The 19,855-nt window shown below is 44.0% G+C and overlaps 1 protein-coding gene across 1 annotated transcript in view; it reads left to right on the forward strand.

Moving 5' to 3' along the window:
- The window catches only part of SHQ1 (SHQ1, H/ACA ribonucleoprotein assembly factor), a 106,306-nt gene that overhangs the window by 60,592 nt on the left and 25,859 nt on the right, over nt 1-19,855 (forward strand). The window contains exon 10 of the mRNA XM_065408150.1: nt 4,452-4,572. Within this exon, the coding sequence (XP_065264222.1) occupies nt 4,452-4,572 (121 nt within the window). The remainder of the gene's footprint in view (nt 1-4,451; nt 4,573-19,855) is intronic.

Raw genomic sequence — 19,855 nt, forward strand, 5'->3', positions numbered from 1 at the left:
AGTTCTTTGAGATTTTTTTACCTGTGGATGCTCCACCTCCCACCCTCCTTTTGCTCTACTGCAGAGTTAGGCTTCAAGGTCAATAAGGAATTGAGTGGCGGTGGGCTTGCACCTCCCTATATGCCCTTGTCAGAGCATGAGGCACTGCTCTGCACAGCCGTGGACTTGCAGACACTACTTTGCAGTCTGTGATAGAGAGCACAGATCAGAGTTCAGGAACCTACTCAGGGCACTCATTCTCTGAGGAAAGAATTGACTGAAAGACCTTAATTAACAGGCTCTGGAGGGAGTTAGATTTACCTGGCGGGTTGCTGTAATGAATGGACTTTAGGTATGGATAGGAGAACAGGCTCCAACAAGTCCCCTTTTCTCTCCCCAAAAATGCAAAAGAAAAGTGGGATTGTGGGACAAGAAAGCTGTTAGAAATAAATTAGATTGGAGGTGACGGGCAAGAAATGAACATACAAAGCAAATTTTTTCTTTCACACTGGAGGAAACTCTGTTGAAGTCTGGACTGTAACTAAAAGCAAAATATTCAAGGGAGGAGAAAAGACAAACACCCACCAGAGGGGAGAAATATTAATAGGTTAATTTAAGGTTATATATTTTAATTGAGTTTCTTCTTTGAGTAGTGTTCCTATGGGTTCTCCACATCATGATGTGCGTCTGCCTGTGCACACTTGATCTGCGATTTTTGCCAGCAGTGTCTGTGGGGTCTGCCTTTGCGCCATGCAAATTCTCATGTTCTGGTACAAGAATATATAGGGAGGGTGGGACTTGCTGCCACACTCTAGTTCCTTTTCAACCATCTGCGGCTGGAAACAGAGCATTGTGGTGTCAGTTAGCTAGCTACACAGCTTGCTACCTCTTCCCCTTAAACTTTTATTTTCTTTATTTTATGGAGGGGGGGTTAAGTTTGTACTTTTTTGGGATGGGATTTCTCTCTTCCCTTCGTCATTTGCCCAATCTGAGCCCTTGTGTTTTGTTTTTTTTTGTTTTGGGCCTTTATCTGTGTCAGATAGTTAAGCCGCCTTGGCTGCCAGGGAGGACTCGCATCCCTTTCAAATGTAAGGGTATGTCTACACTGGCAAGTTTCTGCGCCACAAGTTGGATCACTTTTATTAAAACGCTGGAATTAAACTGCTGTTGCATGTCCATACTGTGCTTCTTGTGATGCTGGAGCACATCCACATTAGCAGCTCTTGCAATGGCAACGACAGCGGTGCAGTGTGATAGCTATCCCACTGTGCAACTGGCTGCAGGGTGCTTTGGGAAGGGCTTGCAATGCGCGCGCACACACACACACACACACCCCTGCCTCTATGTTCAACAGCAGGAGCATTCCACATTAATGGTTTGCTTTGTGTCCTGGAGCAGATCAGGACAGCACGCAATAGCTGTCAGAAACCATGCTTTGAAGGGGGAGGGACGCATGTCTCCAGGGCAGCCGAGTTCAAAACAATGAGCAGAGTGGTCACTTGAGGCATTATGGGACCGCTCCGGAGGCCAATTACAGCACAGAACGCAATCAAGTGCCTACCCTGGGAATAGAGCACTGGAGCGTCTGCGGAAATAGCCTTACGACTCTCATCGAGGCGGTTCTTTTGCAGTGCTGCAACTGAGGAGTTTCTGCAAACAGAGTGGCTTTGCAGTGTGTACACGTCTGCAGTTTGAGCGCAAAAAGCTGCTTTACTGTGCCGAAACTTGCCAATGTAGACAAGGCCTTAGATCTGTTCAGGGTTTAAAAGCAGCTCTAAGAAATTGAGGGAGGACAGACTTAAACGCCTGTTGGTTGAGTGAGTGCTCTCTGAGACCCATGAGGTACAATTCACCCCCTGTACCTTGGACCCGGTTGCTCACAGACCCCTGGTGACCATGTCAGTTGCAATGGTAAGCAGAGACCCCGAGGGCCCTGCAGAACCATCCAGACCCTCAGAGAAGAAAAGGCCACATTCTTCAGAACAGGCTAAGAGAAGGGGAAAGTTACCCCCTCGGTCTGGATCTCAGGAGACCTTGCATCCTGGTTCCACTGAGGCTCCAATCATCTCATAATGAGACCAGAGCACTGGCTAAGAAAACCATGCTGCATACTGAAAAGCCATCAGGTAAACAACTTAGAACAGCACTAGCATCAAAGCCACAAGGTCTCTAGAGCCACGCCAAAATCATTGTCAGTGCCATCTTCTGTAACCAGATGAGAAGGGCACACCACTTGCCCTTCAGTCCCCTCTCCAGTACCGCTCAACATAAGGGCTCTTCAAGCTTCCTATCCAGAGTCCCCGGTACCATCCAAGCTGCTATTCAGTGATGATCTTTGAATCCTGGAAGGACCTGAAATGATTTTACAAACTATTCAAAATTTTCATCTTTCATTGAACACCTGCCTCGGGATCAGAGGGAACAATTTCATGCCTCCATAAGAGAAGGGCAGACAATTGCCAAGATGTCTCTTCGGGCCTCTCTCAGTGCTGCTGATACAGCTGCACAGTCCATGGATAGGGCAGTAATCATGCCCCAAGCTTCTTGGCTGCCTCTGACTTCCCCTGTGAGGTACAGAATACGATCAAGGACCTTCTCTTTGGGGGAGGGCACGTTATATAGTGATTCTTCATATTCTTACGCCCCCAGGCAACACTACAATCTTTGGGCATCTATACATCCCAGACAAGGAGAAAATACAGTAGATTGCAGATGCCTCAATGTCTTGCCGAGGCCACTCCCAGCCCTGAGAGCAGCTGACCTCTTACTCATGTGCAGTCACACAATGTATTCCTTCTTTTTCTTTTTGCCAATGTAAACAATATGCGACTTGAAGGACAGTGTGAGGAAAATGAAATCCGTGACAACATCCATTTGTGTTGTAACTAAACCGAATAGAACTGTAACAAAGCATACTTCCCCTTCCTCCTGTCTTAGTGTACTGGATGGCTCCTGACTTTGTGAAATCATTGCAGCAATGTATAAATTGGGTATGAAATGAAAATTCCCCTTTCTATCTGGTGTACCAGGACACTAGACAAATGCTATGGAATCATTACGTTGATGTGCTGTTTGCTGCAGCAGGGAACCAGTCAGAAAAGCAACCAAATGAATATCAGTGAAGTAGAATCAAATGATACGGGGGCATTAGAGAGAGAATCTCAAACCCAGTTTGCCCCCCCTCTTTTATGTGTCATGAAAACTTTTAAAACCTGTTTTATACTCTTTTGTTGTTGTTGCTAACTGCGAACTGTTCTGGCTGGCAGTTTGACAGCTAAACAAGGTTTTCACTTACATTGTCATTTTTTAAAGAAAACGGGTCTGCTTCTTTGCAAGTCGGAATAGTTTGTCTTCACAGATATTAAGAACGATAAAGTTTAGAAGTTATAGTTCAGCCCCATGCTTGTGCGTCTTAATTTTTATCTGATTCTCTCTCTAGTTTTCTGTTTGACTAGTTCCCTTCCAGTGCAGCATTTCTCCAGCTTCTCCACACCCGCCACTGTATAACTTCTCCTTCCTCGTTCCCCTCCCCTCCGGGTAGACACACTCAGACTGGCGCTCTTCTGTGCAGAGGTACTTCTCTGATAAAATCTTTGGTTGGACAGCAGGGGGAGTTCTACAAGAGATCAACTCAGATCTTAATTTTTTATTTATTTAAAGTGTAACCTTGCCAAGTCAAGATTAAATAATGTAGGAGGAGCTCACCCCAGCAGAGGGGGCTGGTAGACTCCCTCTGCACACTTGATATTTTTTATTAGCCATACTTGTTTTCACTGTCTAACAAAAATCTATTTTAAAAGTGTTCTCACTAGCACTTAAGCCTTAGTGGTTTTGAGGCTTTTGAAAAAAGGGTGCAAGGAAGTGCTAAGTAATTAGGAAATGTTTGTAGCTAAACATCTGCTTTGCAGAAATGGTGACATATGAAAGAAAAATGAAGCAGAACAGGTCTCTTCTGGTTGTGAAATAAGAAAATGTATTTCTGCTGCCAAATAGTCATCTTTCAGAGATTTATCCAATGTTTTTAAAAATGGGATTTTTTTTTAGTTATTAGGAATGTTTGATGATTTCTTTTTTATCCCAGACATTTGAGCTGCCAACCAGTCTGTCACTAACAGCAGCAGGAAACAGTCTAATGAATTCTAAGACTCCGATCCTGCAACGAACTCTAAATGGGCACGCTTTCATTGACTTAAGTAAGGCTCAGTGTATGCAAAGGAGTCCAATGGAAGATAACTTGTGCAATTGGGACCTAAATCTCTCCTCCCTTTATTTTGTTTTTTAAATGAGAGGGAATGGGAGAATTCCAATCAAATGATCGAGGCACTAACTCAACATAAGGTAGTAAGATTGTGCCAAACCTGCCATATATATAAAGTGTTGCAATGAAATGTTTATTAAGGTGTCAAGTGTAAAATTGTAATGTTTTAGTTTTCATTTATTTATTTTTCAAAAAGCATAAATGTTTTTTCCAGGTAAAAGTGCTGTTTTGAAATGTCTGTTGGACATTCACAAGATTTTTCGAGAAAATGACCCTGCCTACATCCTTAATGATCTCTACATTACGGACTATTGTATTTGGATTCAAAAAACCAAGTAAGTTTTAAATCAGTTGCTATTCTGAGAGAGTTTTTAGCATATTGTATCCAGGAACAAGTGTTGATAGTTTGTAAACTTCTCAAAATGGAAAAAAAAAATCCTTCCTTAAAATCATAAATGGAAATCTGTTCAATCTTTCACTTATTAAACTTACCTAACATGCTATTCATGCAAGACAAAAGAAGGCATTTTATTTTTTTAATAATGTCGGTGGTAGTAGAAGAATGGAAGGTTTGTTTTTAAATAAAAATATAAATTCCATTTGTTTGCAGACTGCTAAAACATAAGGGAGGTGAAACTTTATAGGAGTGTTCATGTAACTGCACAGAAATCAAGAAGCTTTTTCAAGGAATTAAAATGATTAAAAAACATTCACGTAATATTTGAAAAAAGTTTGTGGCAACTCACAAATCCTGAATTGGATGTCTTGAGCTAACGACACACACACAATATTTCATCTGCACTGAACAGCTGACTTAGGCATTTTACATTTACTGGTTGTACTAATTGGTTTCAGCACCTAGAATGAGGATTGTAGCACAGCTCCAGCTGAATAAGTGCAGTCTACACCGGTTTCTTCCTGGGGTAGAGAGGAAGCTGCTATGGACGGTTCAGCTGGTTCTCCACCTGTCAACGCAGTGTTTTGCTACTTACTCCAAGCCGCAGTGTAGGGTACAGGAGTCTGAGTAGCTCCAGAATGCCCTGGTACAGTCATGGTTGTAAAATGTACTGCATGTGGATGTGTTAAAACTGCTCTGGGAATATCTTGCTGCTGAAGGCATGGTAATTGATATACAGTATAATATAGTATCATCCTGATATGGCTTGATGGTCTGTAAGCAGCCTCTAAATCTTAGTCTGTAATTTAACATAGAGAGATTCACAAGAAATTGTGAATCCTTTAAATCCACCAGTCGCAAAAAGCAGATTATATTGGATAACATGCCCAAAAAAATTTCAGAGCAAGTATTGGGGCAGGAAGGGAAATACGAAAGAGAATTTTTTATTTTATATAAAATATGGATCCAACTTAAATAGGCTAATATTAAATAATGGCATATCTCTGAGTTCTGAGGGTGTGTGTTTTGTATTAAAACATGTAGTTTGACATCACCAGAATGTCTCAATGAATAATAGTCCTGCAATTCACCACTGCCTGTTACTAAATGCTGTGTATTACTTGATTGTTTATTCATTTGCTCTTCAGTGTATTTTTTAAATGATTAATTTTGCTCCCACTATGAAGAGTGGGAAAAAATCTGTTACAGTATAAAAGACTGTTTAATCCCAGTATAGCAAAATACTGCTAATTCAGTCAGTTTTCACTTCTTTGATTAGGCCAGTTTAGGCCAGTAGCCTAAAGAGAGCCACTGGAGAATTCATAAGCAGACTGAAGCTTTAGTGGAGAAAGTACAGTAAATGAAGACAGAGGTCTTTTCATGCATCTTTCACGAAGAAATGAGTCCTAGGAGAGAAGTATTGCTGCTGTCCACGTCCGTGAATATAACATCTAGCAAGCCAGTCATTGGAACTTAGCCTTTCTTCAAATGCAGTGGAGGAAAATGTAGGGTTGATATAAGGGACTGATGGATTAATACATTTACTGCAAGACACATACATTAGGTACCAGTTAAGCAGAACTGACATCCTCTGGAAAGAGGCAATTAAGCTATCTTACTGTCATAATGATATGGCACAATAGTTGCCTGTCATTAGGAGAGCAAGAGACAGAGAAACTGCAGAATCAATCTCCTATTTTTAGGTCCCGAATCAGGAAAGCATTTAATCATGTGCTTATGTCCTTTTCTATTCAGGATAACAGTGAACCATAAACTTGAAATTAAGCACGTGCTTAAGTGCTGGCCTGAACAGAGATCTTTTCTTGAATCAGAGCCTTAATGTTTTCCACTAATAAATGTTGTAGGAAATTGTTAGGTTCACATATGATTTCAAATAATATATAGGGGAATCAAAAATAGGCAATGGCTGGTCTGCTAACAACGGGGGGGGGGGGGGGGCACATCCTAATAGAATGATCACATGAGCCCCCTGTACTCTCATGCATGGTCACATAGCATCCCTGTGGCAGCTGCCGCAATTGCTTACCTTAAAAGGGTATATGGGGGTGGGGAGGGAGGGTGGGAATATTTAGGTATTTATAGCTATCTTTAATGAAGTATTTCATTCTTTTTGAAATCGGTTGATGATACTCTACTTTTGGTCTTCATTTTATTGTTGTGTCATACCTGTTCTTTGCTCCTCTGAACACGCGACTAAAATGCTTTGTTCCCTTCTTCCCTGGGTGTTCCTCTGCTCTTGTGGCTGGCAGCCTCAGCCCCACTGATGGTTCAAAGTCTATGAAGGCAGGTCCTGTTTTTTTGCCTCAGATTTGTAAGCAACCCGTAATAGAGGCTGAGCCCCTTTTGTTTCCATCTGCTTTTACAGGTCTCCTGGTTCCTTTTTGCAATGAAAAACTTGGATACTTGTGAAAGTGGAGACACCTCCATTAGTTCTCCCTGGGTCTGCACCAGTAGAAAACAGTTTGGGAGCCCCTGGTTTAGGACAATTTTATATATTAGTGCACTTTCAAATCCTAGATTAGAAGAGTGTCTTGGAGTTCTGATTACACAAGGCTTCCAGTTTAAGGCCTTGTCCACAGTACAGTTGTGTATTTGTAACCAGTTATTGACACTCATCTGACCCAGTCAGAACACAGTTTGAATTATGTCCACAATGCAGCTTTTCTGATTCAGAGCTGGAGATAAATATGCTTCACATCTCTGCCTACCAGGCACTCTGCTTATGTTTGCATCTGTGATTACTGGGAAAACCTGGGCAGTTATCCGATGTTGCTTCAGCAGGGGAGAATGTGCCCAGAAGAAGCTGTGAGGTTTCTTAGGGTATATAGGACTGAGAGTCACTTTGTTACCCCCCATGCCTCCAGCAAGCGGGAGACTTGTTTGTGCTTAACTGAATGTCAGATCCCTGACACCATCAGCCTGTTTGCCACCCAAACAGACATCTCTGGGCTATGCCAGCCCTTATTTTGCCTTGAAGATTAACAATAGGTGCACCACAGTCCCTGAGCCCCTTTGAAGCATTCCACTCTAGTGGCCAGCCTCTTCTCCACCAAAAGTCATAGATATACCAGATTTGCTGTGCCCATGGGAACAGTGTACACCAGTGGTCTCCAACCTTTTTACGCCCAAGATCACTTTTTGAATTTAAGGGCAATCCAGGATCTACCCCGCCCTTCACTGAGGCCTCACCCCTTCCCCAAAGCCCCACCTTGCTCACTCCATTCCCCCCTCTCTCCATTGCTTGCTCTCCCCACCAGGCTGGGGCAGAGGGTTGGGGTTCGTGAGGGAGGGAGTGCTGGCTCTGGGATGGGGACGAGGGGTCCGCAGTGTGGGAGGGGGCTCTGGGCTGAGCCTGGGGCAGGGGGTTGGGGTTCAGGAGGGCTTGCGTGCTCTGGGAGGGAGTTTGGGTGCAGGAGGGGGCTTCAGGCTGAGGCAGAGTGTTGGGATGCAGTAGGGGATATGGGGTGCTGGCTCTGGGAGGGGGCTCAGGGCTGGGGCAGGGGCTTGGGATGCAGGAGGGAGGTATGGGCAGTGGCTCCGGGAGGCTGCAGGTTGGGTGGTGGAAGAGAAATGCTTGTGTATGATTTTAAACACAGTGATGTGGTCATAGTTGAAAGCAAATGAGCTGTTGAACAAAATGGTGATATATAGGTAGTTGATAACAGTCTGATTTGGTGAATACCATCTGGTTATTTTGCTTATATTAGAGGTGGTTCTTTGTTGATCCTGTGTATTCCATTGTGGAATGGGGATGGCACCTGTCCCGGGATGGCACCAAGCCAGAAGCTGCTGTCCTCCTGGAGTTCATCATACATGGTTCTGAGTCACCTCCCCTAGCAGTGGAGCCTACATTCTTCTTTTCAGGGGAGTTGGATTTTATTGAACTGGGCTCACCTCCTCAGGGACAAGATCTAAGCCCAACCAGAGGGTCCAGAATTTCTTGGGTGCCTTTGCAATTCTACAAGGCTGAGTTCATGTGGGACTGCCATGAGGACTTCCCCAACCAGTATTTGACCCCTCACACTTGCCTTATTGGTGACTTTGGGGCCCAATAGAAACCATGAAGAATCTGTACAATCCCCTCAAGCATCATTGTGTCATTCCCCTCCCAGAGAGGAACCCAAACTTCCTCAAGAGGCTATGCAGGAGGAAAGAAGGAAAAAGAACCAGAACCAATGGTACCGGCGATCCCACCAAGAACGTTTTCATTTTCTCATGACAAGGAGGTTGCTCCAGCCTCTCCTTCTCCACCTGATGACAACAAGCAGTTTCAAGATCTACCAAGGAGGGTGGCAGATGCATTCCATTTCCCCCCAGGGGAGGTCCAAGAGACACCTCAGAGCTCCTGGACATTCTACAGAGTGCTGTGCCTAATAAAATACCACACCTCATTAGTGATGCTATTCTGGAGCCTCCCAGAGCTGTCTGGCACACACCAGCAGCATGTGCCCCCATGCCTAAGGGGCAGAAAAGAAATACTCCATACCAGCCAAGGGAGCAGAATATTTATTTACATGCCCTGTTCTGAACTCTTCAGGTTTGCATGCTGTTACAGAGCAAAGTAGACAATATCAGTAACGTTTTCTCTCTAACAAGGAGGCTAAATGACTAGATCTCTTTGGGAGAAAAATCTTCACCTCAACCATCCAACAATTCAGAACATCAAATTACCAAGTGTTGCTTTCTAAATATGACTGTTAATTACTCAAAATTAACTGAATTTGCAAACAAATTCCCACAAGAGAATAGTGAACAGTTCAAACTATTATTGGGGAAGGTGAAGCTGATTGCCAGATCCTCCCTCCAGACTACGGCTGATGCAGCTGACACAGCCTCCTGTTCAGTGGCTACGATAATCATCATGCATAGAGAGTCCTGCCTCCACTTGTCAGGATTCCCCAGGGATGGTCAGGCCATAGCAGACGACTTTGAAGGACTCAAGGGCTACCCTTCATACCCTGGGGATATACACCCCAGTTCCCTAAAGGAAATTCCATAGGCCACAAACATAAAAACCCAGGCTGCCACCTCAACTCTTCAATGATCAGAGAGGATACAAATCACCACAAAAAAGAGAGAGAACACAGAGAACCAAGCATAACACTCCGCTTCCTCCTTCCTTCCAACCACCGCATCCTGCTAAAAAGTTCTTTTGATGGTATCTTTGAGAGCTGTGAATCCATCCAGATGTCGCATCCTTCATCTGAGAACCCAAATACTCAATTTGGTGGCCGCCTAACCCACTTCTCCCACATGTGGTAGACAATAACAGTGGTCAAATTGGGTACTTGACATCATTCACTCCAGCTGTCTCATAGAATTCATTTCCCTTCTCCTTCCAAAGCCGCCTTCCCTCTTCAAGATCACCTTTCAGGAGAGGTTGCCCAGTCAAGAAGTAGACTCCTCTTGGGAGTCATAGAGCTGGAATCCCCTCAACACCAAGGAAGAGATTCTATTCACAATATTTTCTCGTCCTCAAAGAGAAGGGAGGATGGAGACCCATCTTGTCTCTCAGACAGCTCAATGTTCTTTATCCACAAAATGATGTTCAGAATGGTCACGCTAGCATCAATAATTCCATCTATGAACAGAAATGATTGACTCACAGCTCTTAATCTGAAGGATGCCTACTTTCGTATAGACATACACCTCTCACACAGGAGATTCTCATATTCATAGTGGGCAAGAACCATTACCAGTAGAGAGTGCTCCCTTTCAGCCTCTCCACAGAACCAGAGGTATTTACAAAGATAGTCTCAGAGGTAGTAGCACACTTTGCAAGAGGTCTTCAGTTTTTCCGTATGTGAATGATTGGCCATTGATGGGGGAAGTCATAACAAGAAGTAGCGATAACAGCTTCTTCCCTAATCAACTTCCTGGCATCTTTAGGAATCCGTGTGAACACAGAAAAGTCTGTTTTAGCTCCCACACAGACTGGAGTTTATTGGCGCAGTCTTGGACTTTGTTACCACCAAAACATATCTCCCTCATGACCCATTTCAAAAGAATCTTGTCCACAGACAGTTGTCTGCTTATGCCTGGTCCTTGTAGGTCACGTGGCATCTTGCACTTGTGTCCTCTTTCATGAGACTTCTCTGTTGCCTACAAGCTTGGCTATGCACAGTCTGTTTGCCAAGCAGACGTGGCATAGACAAATTAATTACACTCCTTCCGGGGCGTAAGACTGGGCTTTGGGATACATCTACACTGCGCACTCCTTGTGGTGGCATGTAGAGTACCTACACTGCACACTCCCCTAGCACGAGTATAAATAGCAGTGCATATGGTGAGGCACTGATCAGGCAAGTCAAGACATGCCTGAATGCACCCATGAATTGCCTCCCCTGTCTACATTGCTGTTTGTTCCTCTGCCTCCCCACTGCTGGGATCTTTCCACACTGTGGGGAAAGGTTCTGGCAGGGGGGGAAGGCTCTGGTAGCTCCCTGCTGCTAGAGCCTTTCCCTGATGCAAGGAAAGATTCTGGCAGCAGAGAGGCAGTGGGGAAAGGCTCCTGTCAGCTCTCTGCTACCAGGGCTTATCCCTGCTGCCTCCCCCCTGCCAGAGCCTTTCACTGATGCATGTAGCTACACATTGCAGTGTGGAAGCAATTTAGCTTTTCACTGTGGCACGTAACTACACAGACCCTACACGCCTCTGCCAGAGGCGTACAGTGTAGCGATGACCTGATTGGACAGATAGAGACCATATATGTGTTGGAGTTCCATTTTCTCCCCCTCCACCCGCGAGGGCCCTGATCATGAAATCTCTTTGTTGGGATGGGGTGCCCATTTGGATGAGCAGACCATACAAGAAACATGGACTTCCCAGAAGTCCAGGATACACATAAACCTCTTAGAGCAGAAAACCGCTTGAGTAGCATGCAAACATTTTCTACTGCACCTCTACCTCGATATAACGCTGTCCTCAGGAGCCAGAAAATCTTACCGCGTTATAGGTGAAACCGTGTTACATTGAACTTGCTTTGATTCATCGGGGTGTGCAGCCCCGCCCCCCCAGAGCACTGCTTTACCACGTTATATCCGAATTCGTGTTATATCGGGTCGTGTTATATTGGGGTAGCGGTGTACTAATACAAAATCATGTTTAGGTGATTTTGAACTATGTGACAACAGTGTTCTACATTAGCAAACAATGGGGTTTAAAATCCCCCCCCACCTTTGTATAGAAGCGTTAACATGTGGAACTGATGTATTCACCACCAGATTACTCCCTTAGCAGTGCACTTCACAGGAGACCACAGTACACTAGCAGATAGCCTCAGCAGGCACTTTGTCACAGATTACATGTCGGAACTCCATGACTTGGTGGTCCAGAGCGTTTTCCAACTATGGGGAATTCTGTCTTGCAACCTGTTTGCATCCCCAGGGAGCAAAAAATGAATAATGTACTGCACCAGGGCAGCTTGAGGTCAGGACTCTGTGGGAGAGGCACTCCTAATCCTGTGGTCAGGACCCGTAGTGTATGCATTCCCACCCATTCCACTTTAATGTCGGGTTCTGAGGAAGAATCCAGCAGGATGGAGTGGTGGTGATCCTGATTGTGCCCCAATTTTTTTAGTCTCCCCGTCCCATACAGTTGTCAGCATGTCCGCCGATCACAATCTAGTCCTTCCTTGTCTTTCTGATCCAGGACAAAGGCAAAGGCAGGCATCCCAATCCAGATTTCCTCCATCTCACAACATATTTGTATGGGCATCAGCACTAGAGAAGGACATGTTCAGAAGTTGTCCAGAACATTCTCAATAATAGTAGGAAGAAGTCCACTAGAAAGTGCTACACTGCCAAGTGGAACAGATTCTCCATCTGATGCCAACATCATCTGTTGGCTCCAAAGGACTCTGACATCCCTACCATCCAAGGCTATTTACTCTCCTTAAAGGCATCAGGTCTGTCCATCAGTTCTATTCGGGTACACCTAGCAGCCATTAGCAGTCACCCGCCCATTGACAACAGCTTAATTTTCACCCATTCAATGACTGCATGGTTTCTGAGAGGCCTAATCAGGACTTTCCCACAGGTGACAAAACCCACTCGGGCATGGGATCTCAATGTAGTTCTTTCTGTGTTAACAGGGTCTCTGTTTGGGCCCTTAGCTATCTGCTCGCTGACGTACCTATCAGTAAAGGTTTCCTTTCCATCACCTCAGCTAGAAGGGTAGGGAGCTGAGGGCCCATATGGGTGATCACTGTATACAGTTTTCTATAAGGATAATGTTTCTTTGAGACTGCACCCCAGATTTACCACCAAGATGATCTCAGACTCCTTTGAACCAAGCAATTCATTTATCTGCCCTTTTCCTGAAACCACATGTCAGCAATGACAAGAGACTTCATTCTCAGGATGTATGCTGAGCTTTGGCACTGTAACTACAGAGAACAAGACTGTTTAGGAAATTGCCTAGACTGTTTATGTCCCTGGCAGGATGGATGAAAGAAGAAGTGATTTTCTTTGCAGCGATTTTCCAAATGGATCTCAGGCTGTATTCTATGATGTTGAAAGTTGGCAGATACCCCTCCTCCACAAGATGTGAGGGCTCACTTTGCCAGGGTCCAGGCATCCTTGGTGGTCTCTCTTTTTGAGATGTTCCACTCATTGAATTCTGGAAAGCGGCAACCTAGGGCTTCATCAATACCTTTACAAGATATGCATTCGTACAAGCATCCACAGCTGATGCATCTTTTGGCTTGTCAGCCCTGCAGTTGCCAGTGTGACCGAGATCCTTGCACCCTTCTCCTATAATGAGCACTGCTGGTCAGTCACACACCGTGGAATATACTTAGAGACCACATATCTTGAAGAACTCCGATTACAATAAGATAAGTAAACTCTCCTCCTTGAAGTGTTGGTCCCTATCTATATTTCACTACCTGCCTTCCTTCCCTCTGCTTAGGATCCTTCACTCATGATTCACAGTAGAGAAGGAATCAAAGAGGTGGTCAGTCACCGCTGCCCCGTACACTCTCAGTCCACAGCACGTGGAGAGGAAGGTAGGCATGGACCAATGGTCACTGCTAAGAAAAATCTTCCAGACTCAGATGCATGGAGTGCATGTGTACCCACAGTGAAATACAGATAGGGACCTCACATCTCAAAGAACTCCAGTTACCATGAGATAGATAACTTCTCTTTTCAGGCACTCCCATTTCAGAAGCATGTGGCGGTTACGCATGTTACTTTTCTCTCATTAGATTGTCGTCTTAAACTTTATAGGAAAACAGTGTAAGGCATTAGCAGATGCAGCCTGGCAGATTATGCAATTCATAATTTTAAAGCAAGTTTTACCTGCCTAGGAGTTTTCTAATGAATGTCTTCAGGTTGCTTGTTAAATTAGTACTTAATGCAATTACTACATTGAATACAAAAACCACGAGGAGTCTGGTGGCACCTTAAAGACTAGCAGATTTATTTGGGCAACACTTATGCCCAAATAAATCTGTTAGTCTTTAAGGTGCCACCAGACTCCTCGTTGTTTTTCTGGATGCAGACTAACATGGCTACCCCTCTGATACATTGAATACACTGTATTGTAAGTAACTAACTTGGTTTTTAACTTTCCATTTGTTTACTGGGGAGGGAGCATATTACACAACAAAACAGAGGGAGAAATAAATGTTACCTTAGTCTTCAAAAACTACATAGAGAATAGTGGCGGCAGCTCATAGTAAACCTCCGCAGGTGGTGTCAACATTTATGTTGAAAAGCCAGATGCAGCCAGATGGAAAATTGCATCTTTAACCCCTGAGGTCATAATGGCATGTCATCACTTCATTTGATCCCCCTGCTAAGTGAGCTTATCATACACCCTGCTGTCATTCTTGTTATTACTTTCATTTCCATAATAAAATTACATTTAATTTGTCTGGTGTGCTTGCTTTTTTTTTTTTTTTTTTTTTTTTTTGTCAGTGCTTTTACAAACTATGATGTAGATTAGGGAATGATGGCTGCCTATCCAAAGCTGACTAAAAGACCAATTTTTTCTCCCTTTCCCTCCAAAATAAAATCATTGGGTCTCTGCTGTGAAGGACATAGGGGAATGGAGAGAGCAGAAGAGCTGTGGGGTAACAATTGTTTATCTGGGGGTGAAGGGGCTGCTAGGAGCAAAGGAGTCTAAGTGCGGATGATGTAGGAGAAGAAGGGAGCAGGAAGCACTGATGCTGAGAGAACATCCTGTGCATCAAGAGAAGAGACTCCTGCTCTGTGACCCACAGGAGTTTTGTCAGTTGTTGAAGCCAGGGAAGCACTAGTGTTTTTTTCTCACCTGCTCCTGCAGCCCTGATCTACTCTGTGGTCCCCCATCTAGCTCTTTCTGCTCCTCTAGGCCCCGGTGTTCCCCTTGCCAAAAGATTGCTCCCTGTCCACAGTCTCCCCCATACCCTACTCTTTCACATACCCAGCTCCTAGGCCTTGGTGGGGTGGGGCTCACAAGCATGATACCCAGAGTACTTGGGTGGCCTGATGTGGGGCAATTCTGAGCTGGATAAAGAGCCTGAGGAGGGCCACTGGGAGCTGGGATTGGGGAGTGAAACAGACAGAGGGATGACTGGAGGTCAGGGAGAAAGGCGAGAGAGATTGGATGAGGAGCCAGAAGGGAGAAACCGGAGCTGATTGGGCAAGGAGACTGGAGATAAGGAGTTGGGGTGGTGAGAAACTGGGACTGAGTTGGCAAGGAGACTGGGACTATGGGGCGGAGAGGGCTTGTGAGAAAGATGGAGACTGTACCCAGAGCCGACGAGAGGGGGGGGAAGCCGGTACAAATTACCGGGGCCCGGCGGTCCGGAAGGGGGCCCGGCTTCCCCGGCTTCGTCGGCCCTGTTTAGCCGGTCCGCCCTTGCTAGGGGGCCCGAAAATTTTTTTTCACCGGGGCCTGAACCCGCTCTCGGCGGTCCTGACTGTGATCCAGAAGGGGAGACTAGGGCCGGCTGGGATGAGAAGCCTGAGGAATGGAGACTAATACGAGGTAGGCAAGGAGACTGGGACTGGGATGTGGAAACAGGGATGAGGGAACGACAGGACTGGGACAAGGAACAGATTGGAGTGATGGGATAGAAAGATCAAGCCTAGGTGGAATAGGCGGAAGGGTCTGTTTCCACTAGAGCGCACTCTATTCCAGAGGTTGGAATGGAACCTAAGATTCTTAACATTCCTTTGCTGTCAGCAAATATCTGAACCTCACTGGCAAAGTGTGTGTCTCATCTCCTGCTAATGCTGGCCAAAATAGAGATTGACAGCCTACTAGTTACCCTGTTAGCTCACATGGCAGAGGTCTGACTGGTGAATTTGAAGGTTCCAACTCTGCTGAGGAACCTTATGTATGTCAATATGATGGAGATAGTTTTTCATATGTAAGTTTCGAGGTTTTTAAAAAAACAATGTTAAAAGAACATTAAGGTTTCAAAGTAAAACATTAGAAAGTTAGGAAAAACCACAATGAAGGTTGCTTGTGCAACATTAATTTGGCCTTCAATGTGTGTGCACATTATGCAATAGTCTTTAATTGCATGATCACATAATATATTTTCCACAGGATTCCTGCCACATTTTTTGTAATCTTCTACTTTATAGCTGTCTCACTGAACTTTATGTACGTAGTGGTGTTGTAGCCATGTTGATCCCAGATATTCGAGAGACAAGGTAGGTGAGGTAATATCTTTTATTGGACCAACTCACTGAACTTTACTTAGTCCCAAACTTTATCTGGAGCTGTTAAATTTTGTGCTGTTTTGTAATGTAAATATACTTCCATGAAGGAAGCAGGTTGAGACCAGCAAGTTTATTTGACTTGAGACAAATACCCGGATTAGAACTCACCATTGTTTGTATGCCTGTCATCTTTGTGTGGATACATAATAAACTTAAATCCCACTTGATTTGAAATTGTTCCTGGTAAACTACTTAGACTGATGTAAGCCCTGTATAGGTATTTATGTTAACTTAACCCCACAAACACTTCCTGGTTGCATGGCATTGTTTATCTTGCACAAAGACTAGTACTTGCTGGTATCCATTTAACATCTCTTCCTTAACGCCAAGACTATAACAGGGTTCAAAAAAGAACTAGATACGTTCATGAAGGATAGGTCCATCAATGGCCATTAGCCAGGATGGGCAGGGATGGTGTCCCTAGCCTCTGTTTGCCAGAAGCTGGGAATGGGCGAGAGGGGATGGATCACTTGATGATTACTGTTCTGTTCATTCCCTCTGGGGCACCTGGCATTGGCCACTGTTGGTAGACAGGATACTGGGCTAGATGGAACTTTGGTCTGTCCCAGTATGTCCGTTCTTATGTTCTTGTGTTATCTTGCACAAAGACTAGTATTTGCCGATATCCATCTACATCTCTTCAGTAAGGATAGATGTAGACAAAAATACTTAGTGGCCTTCTACCTTATCACCAGTTGCTTAGAAGTCATTCTTTTTTCATTACACTTCTTTTGTAAAGAATGTATCCATAATTTAAAGCATAATAAATGTCTGAAAAGTTTTAAAGCTAAAGCCACCTTTTATAAGGAATCTGAGTGCAGTATAAAAACCGAAGGAGAAGCTTGACTGAGGAATAGAAGTTTTTTCTTTCCTTTCAAGTCTTTTCTTATTATGACTGTATAAAGTCAGAATTAACTGGGGCATATTTCCTCCTCATATTGTGGATGGAGCTGCCCATTAATATTAATAGGAACTTAGTGTGCAGAGTATTGTATTGACATGCATAGGTATAAAAAATGCAACACTCAAAATGATTTAATTCAACAAAACAATATCATGTACAATATATTTTGGCTCACAGGATGCCAACGTGATGCCTTGGAGATGAGAATACCCAGGATGGCCTACAATACATAAGCATCCAAACTTTAGTAATATTAACCACTAGGGATTCCATAGGAACACATGGTTTGCCTTACTGGATCAGAACCCAGCTCCATCTAGAGCACTGTCATGTCTCCGGCAGTGCCAAAATCATATGCTTCAGAGAATGGTGTCAGAACCCTGCAGTAGACGTATGTGGAATAGTCTGCTTTCCACATAGCTCTCATCCTTATCTCTGATAGAGGTTGGCTTAAATCCTGAATCACAAGGTTTAATATCGTTTCTAAAATGTTTGTCATTAATTATGATAAATTTGGATATTTTTATATCCATATAAATATCTAATTCCTTTTTGAATTTTGTTAAGTTCTTGGCCTCAGTGATTTCCTGTGGCAATGAATTCCACGGCTCAGTTACATTTTCTGAGGAAAGAATATTTTCTTCTATCCGTTTTGAATTTCCTAGCTTTTAATTTAAATTTGAATGTTCCTCTTGTTCTCGTCTCATGAGCCAGGATCTCCCTTCTGTATATCATTAATTTATTTTCTTTTATCATATCCCTTCTTCTTCATTTCCTTTCTAAGACAAACAGTCCTCCTAATCTTTTCACTTTTTCTTCATATGAGACTTTTTCCAGACCTTTGTTCATTCTCCTTGCTCTTCTCTGAACCTCCTCCAGTTTTGCAATATCTTTTTGAGATGGGGTAACCAGTACTATGCACAGTATTCTAGGTGTGACCACACTATTGATTTATATAAAGGCATTATAATGTTTTCAGTATTCTCCATTCCATTCCTTATACCTCCTCACAACTGGTTAGCTTTTCTTGACTTCTGCTGTGCATTGAGCATATGTTTTCAGTAGCTGTGTATGGTGACGCCCAGGTCCCTTTCTTGGGTTGATAGAGTTAATTTAGAACCCTATAAGGCGTAAGAGTAGTTTAAATTTTTTCCTCCAGTGTGCTTTACTTTGCAGTTATCAATATTAAATTTCATGTGCCATCGCGTTATGCATTTACCCAGGTGTAAGTTCTCTTTGAAGTTCCACACAGTCCTTTCTAGTCATGACTAGTGTAAATAACTTCATGTTATTCCATGTGTATAAGGAAAACAATACGAGAGTCAAGTCAAGAGCCCTGTATGGATCAGAGAGGAGCATTTTGTCCTTCAGACTTAGGCTATGTCTACATTAGCACTTTTGTCAGTATAACTTATGTTGCTCAGGCATGTGAAAAAAAACACACACACCCAAGCGACATAAGTTACACCAACAGAAGTGCCAGTGTGGACAGCGCTATGTCGGCAGGAGACGCTCTCCCACTGACATAGCTACTGCCACTCCTTGGGGGTGGTTTAATTATGTTGACGTGAGAGCTCTCTCCCATGTAGACATGGCCTTACTGTTAAGTCTGTGCCAATGTATTGTGATGCTGAGAGGTACTGGTGACAGCTTAGCTCACAGTACCTCTTTTAGATTCAATTAACAAAACTGTCAGGATGAGTTAATCTGACGCACCCCACTTACGACAAAAAGGGGTTGTAAACCCACCCGGGAGTGTGGACTGAGTGGGTGGAGGCATTTTGCTGAGTATTGTTGGTGGGTGTGGGAAGGGGGCAAGGGAGAATGCACAGAAATGGAGAACAGACAAGAACAGAGGGGGGCAGGGGCAAAAGGCAAGAAAGCCAAGCAGTAGCTGGTGAACACTGTGACCCTGGAAAAAGTTAAGGAGAAAACTTTGGGTCTGTTGGCTAAAGAGGCTTGGGGCTATAAGCTAAATAACTGATCCCTATCTTCTTGGTTCCTCCTGTATTTGGAGAAGCAGGACTTTGTACATTGCCTATAAATAAACAAGATTGTGTCAAACAAAATGCCAAACTCTGTCAATTTCTGCTTACAGCTGGAACATACCAAGGGCCCCAAACTTTGACTAGCTGCTGGGGTCCTACACATGGTAAAACACTACAGGAAGTGTGATGGGCATACAGGGCTTTCGGTGCTCCCTGCAGATGGGGTCTCAGCGTGTCTCATTCCATCACCATTATGCTACTAGGAGAAGGCTCCACCCAGCTAGACGGCAGCATAGTGCTTTGGGGGTTAAATCTTGGTAGGGTTTTCAGAGTTCTGGGTGGGATGACCTCCCTGAGCTGAACCAATCCTGTTCTGTTGAGCTAAAGTATGTTCAAACTCATAAAAAGAGGCCTGAAAGGAAGAGGAGGATTTTGGCTGTTCAGTTATGCAAATAAGCAGCTTTCAATGTAGCACAGGGCCAGTTTGGTTTTGTGTTCTTTTGGTTGAAAAAGAAGCCTGTATAATAAATCTGAAACTCAGGGATTTTTCTTGACTTGCACCTTCCATAAAGTTTTTCTTCAGTGTAG

This window comes from Emys orbicularis, chromosome 7, assembly GCF_028017835.1.
Source record: "Emys orbicularis isolate rEmyOrb1 chromosome 7, rEmyOrb1.hap1, whole genome shotgun sequence".
Lineage (NCBI taxonomy): Eukaryota > Metazoa > Chordata > Testudines > Emydidae > Emys > Emys orbicularis.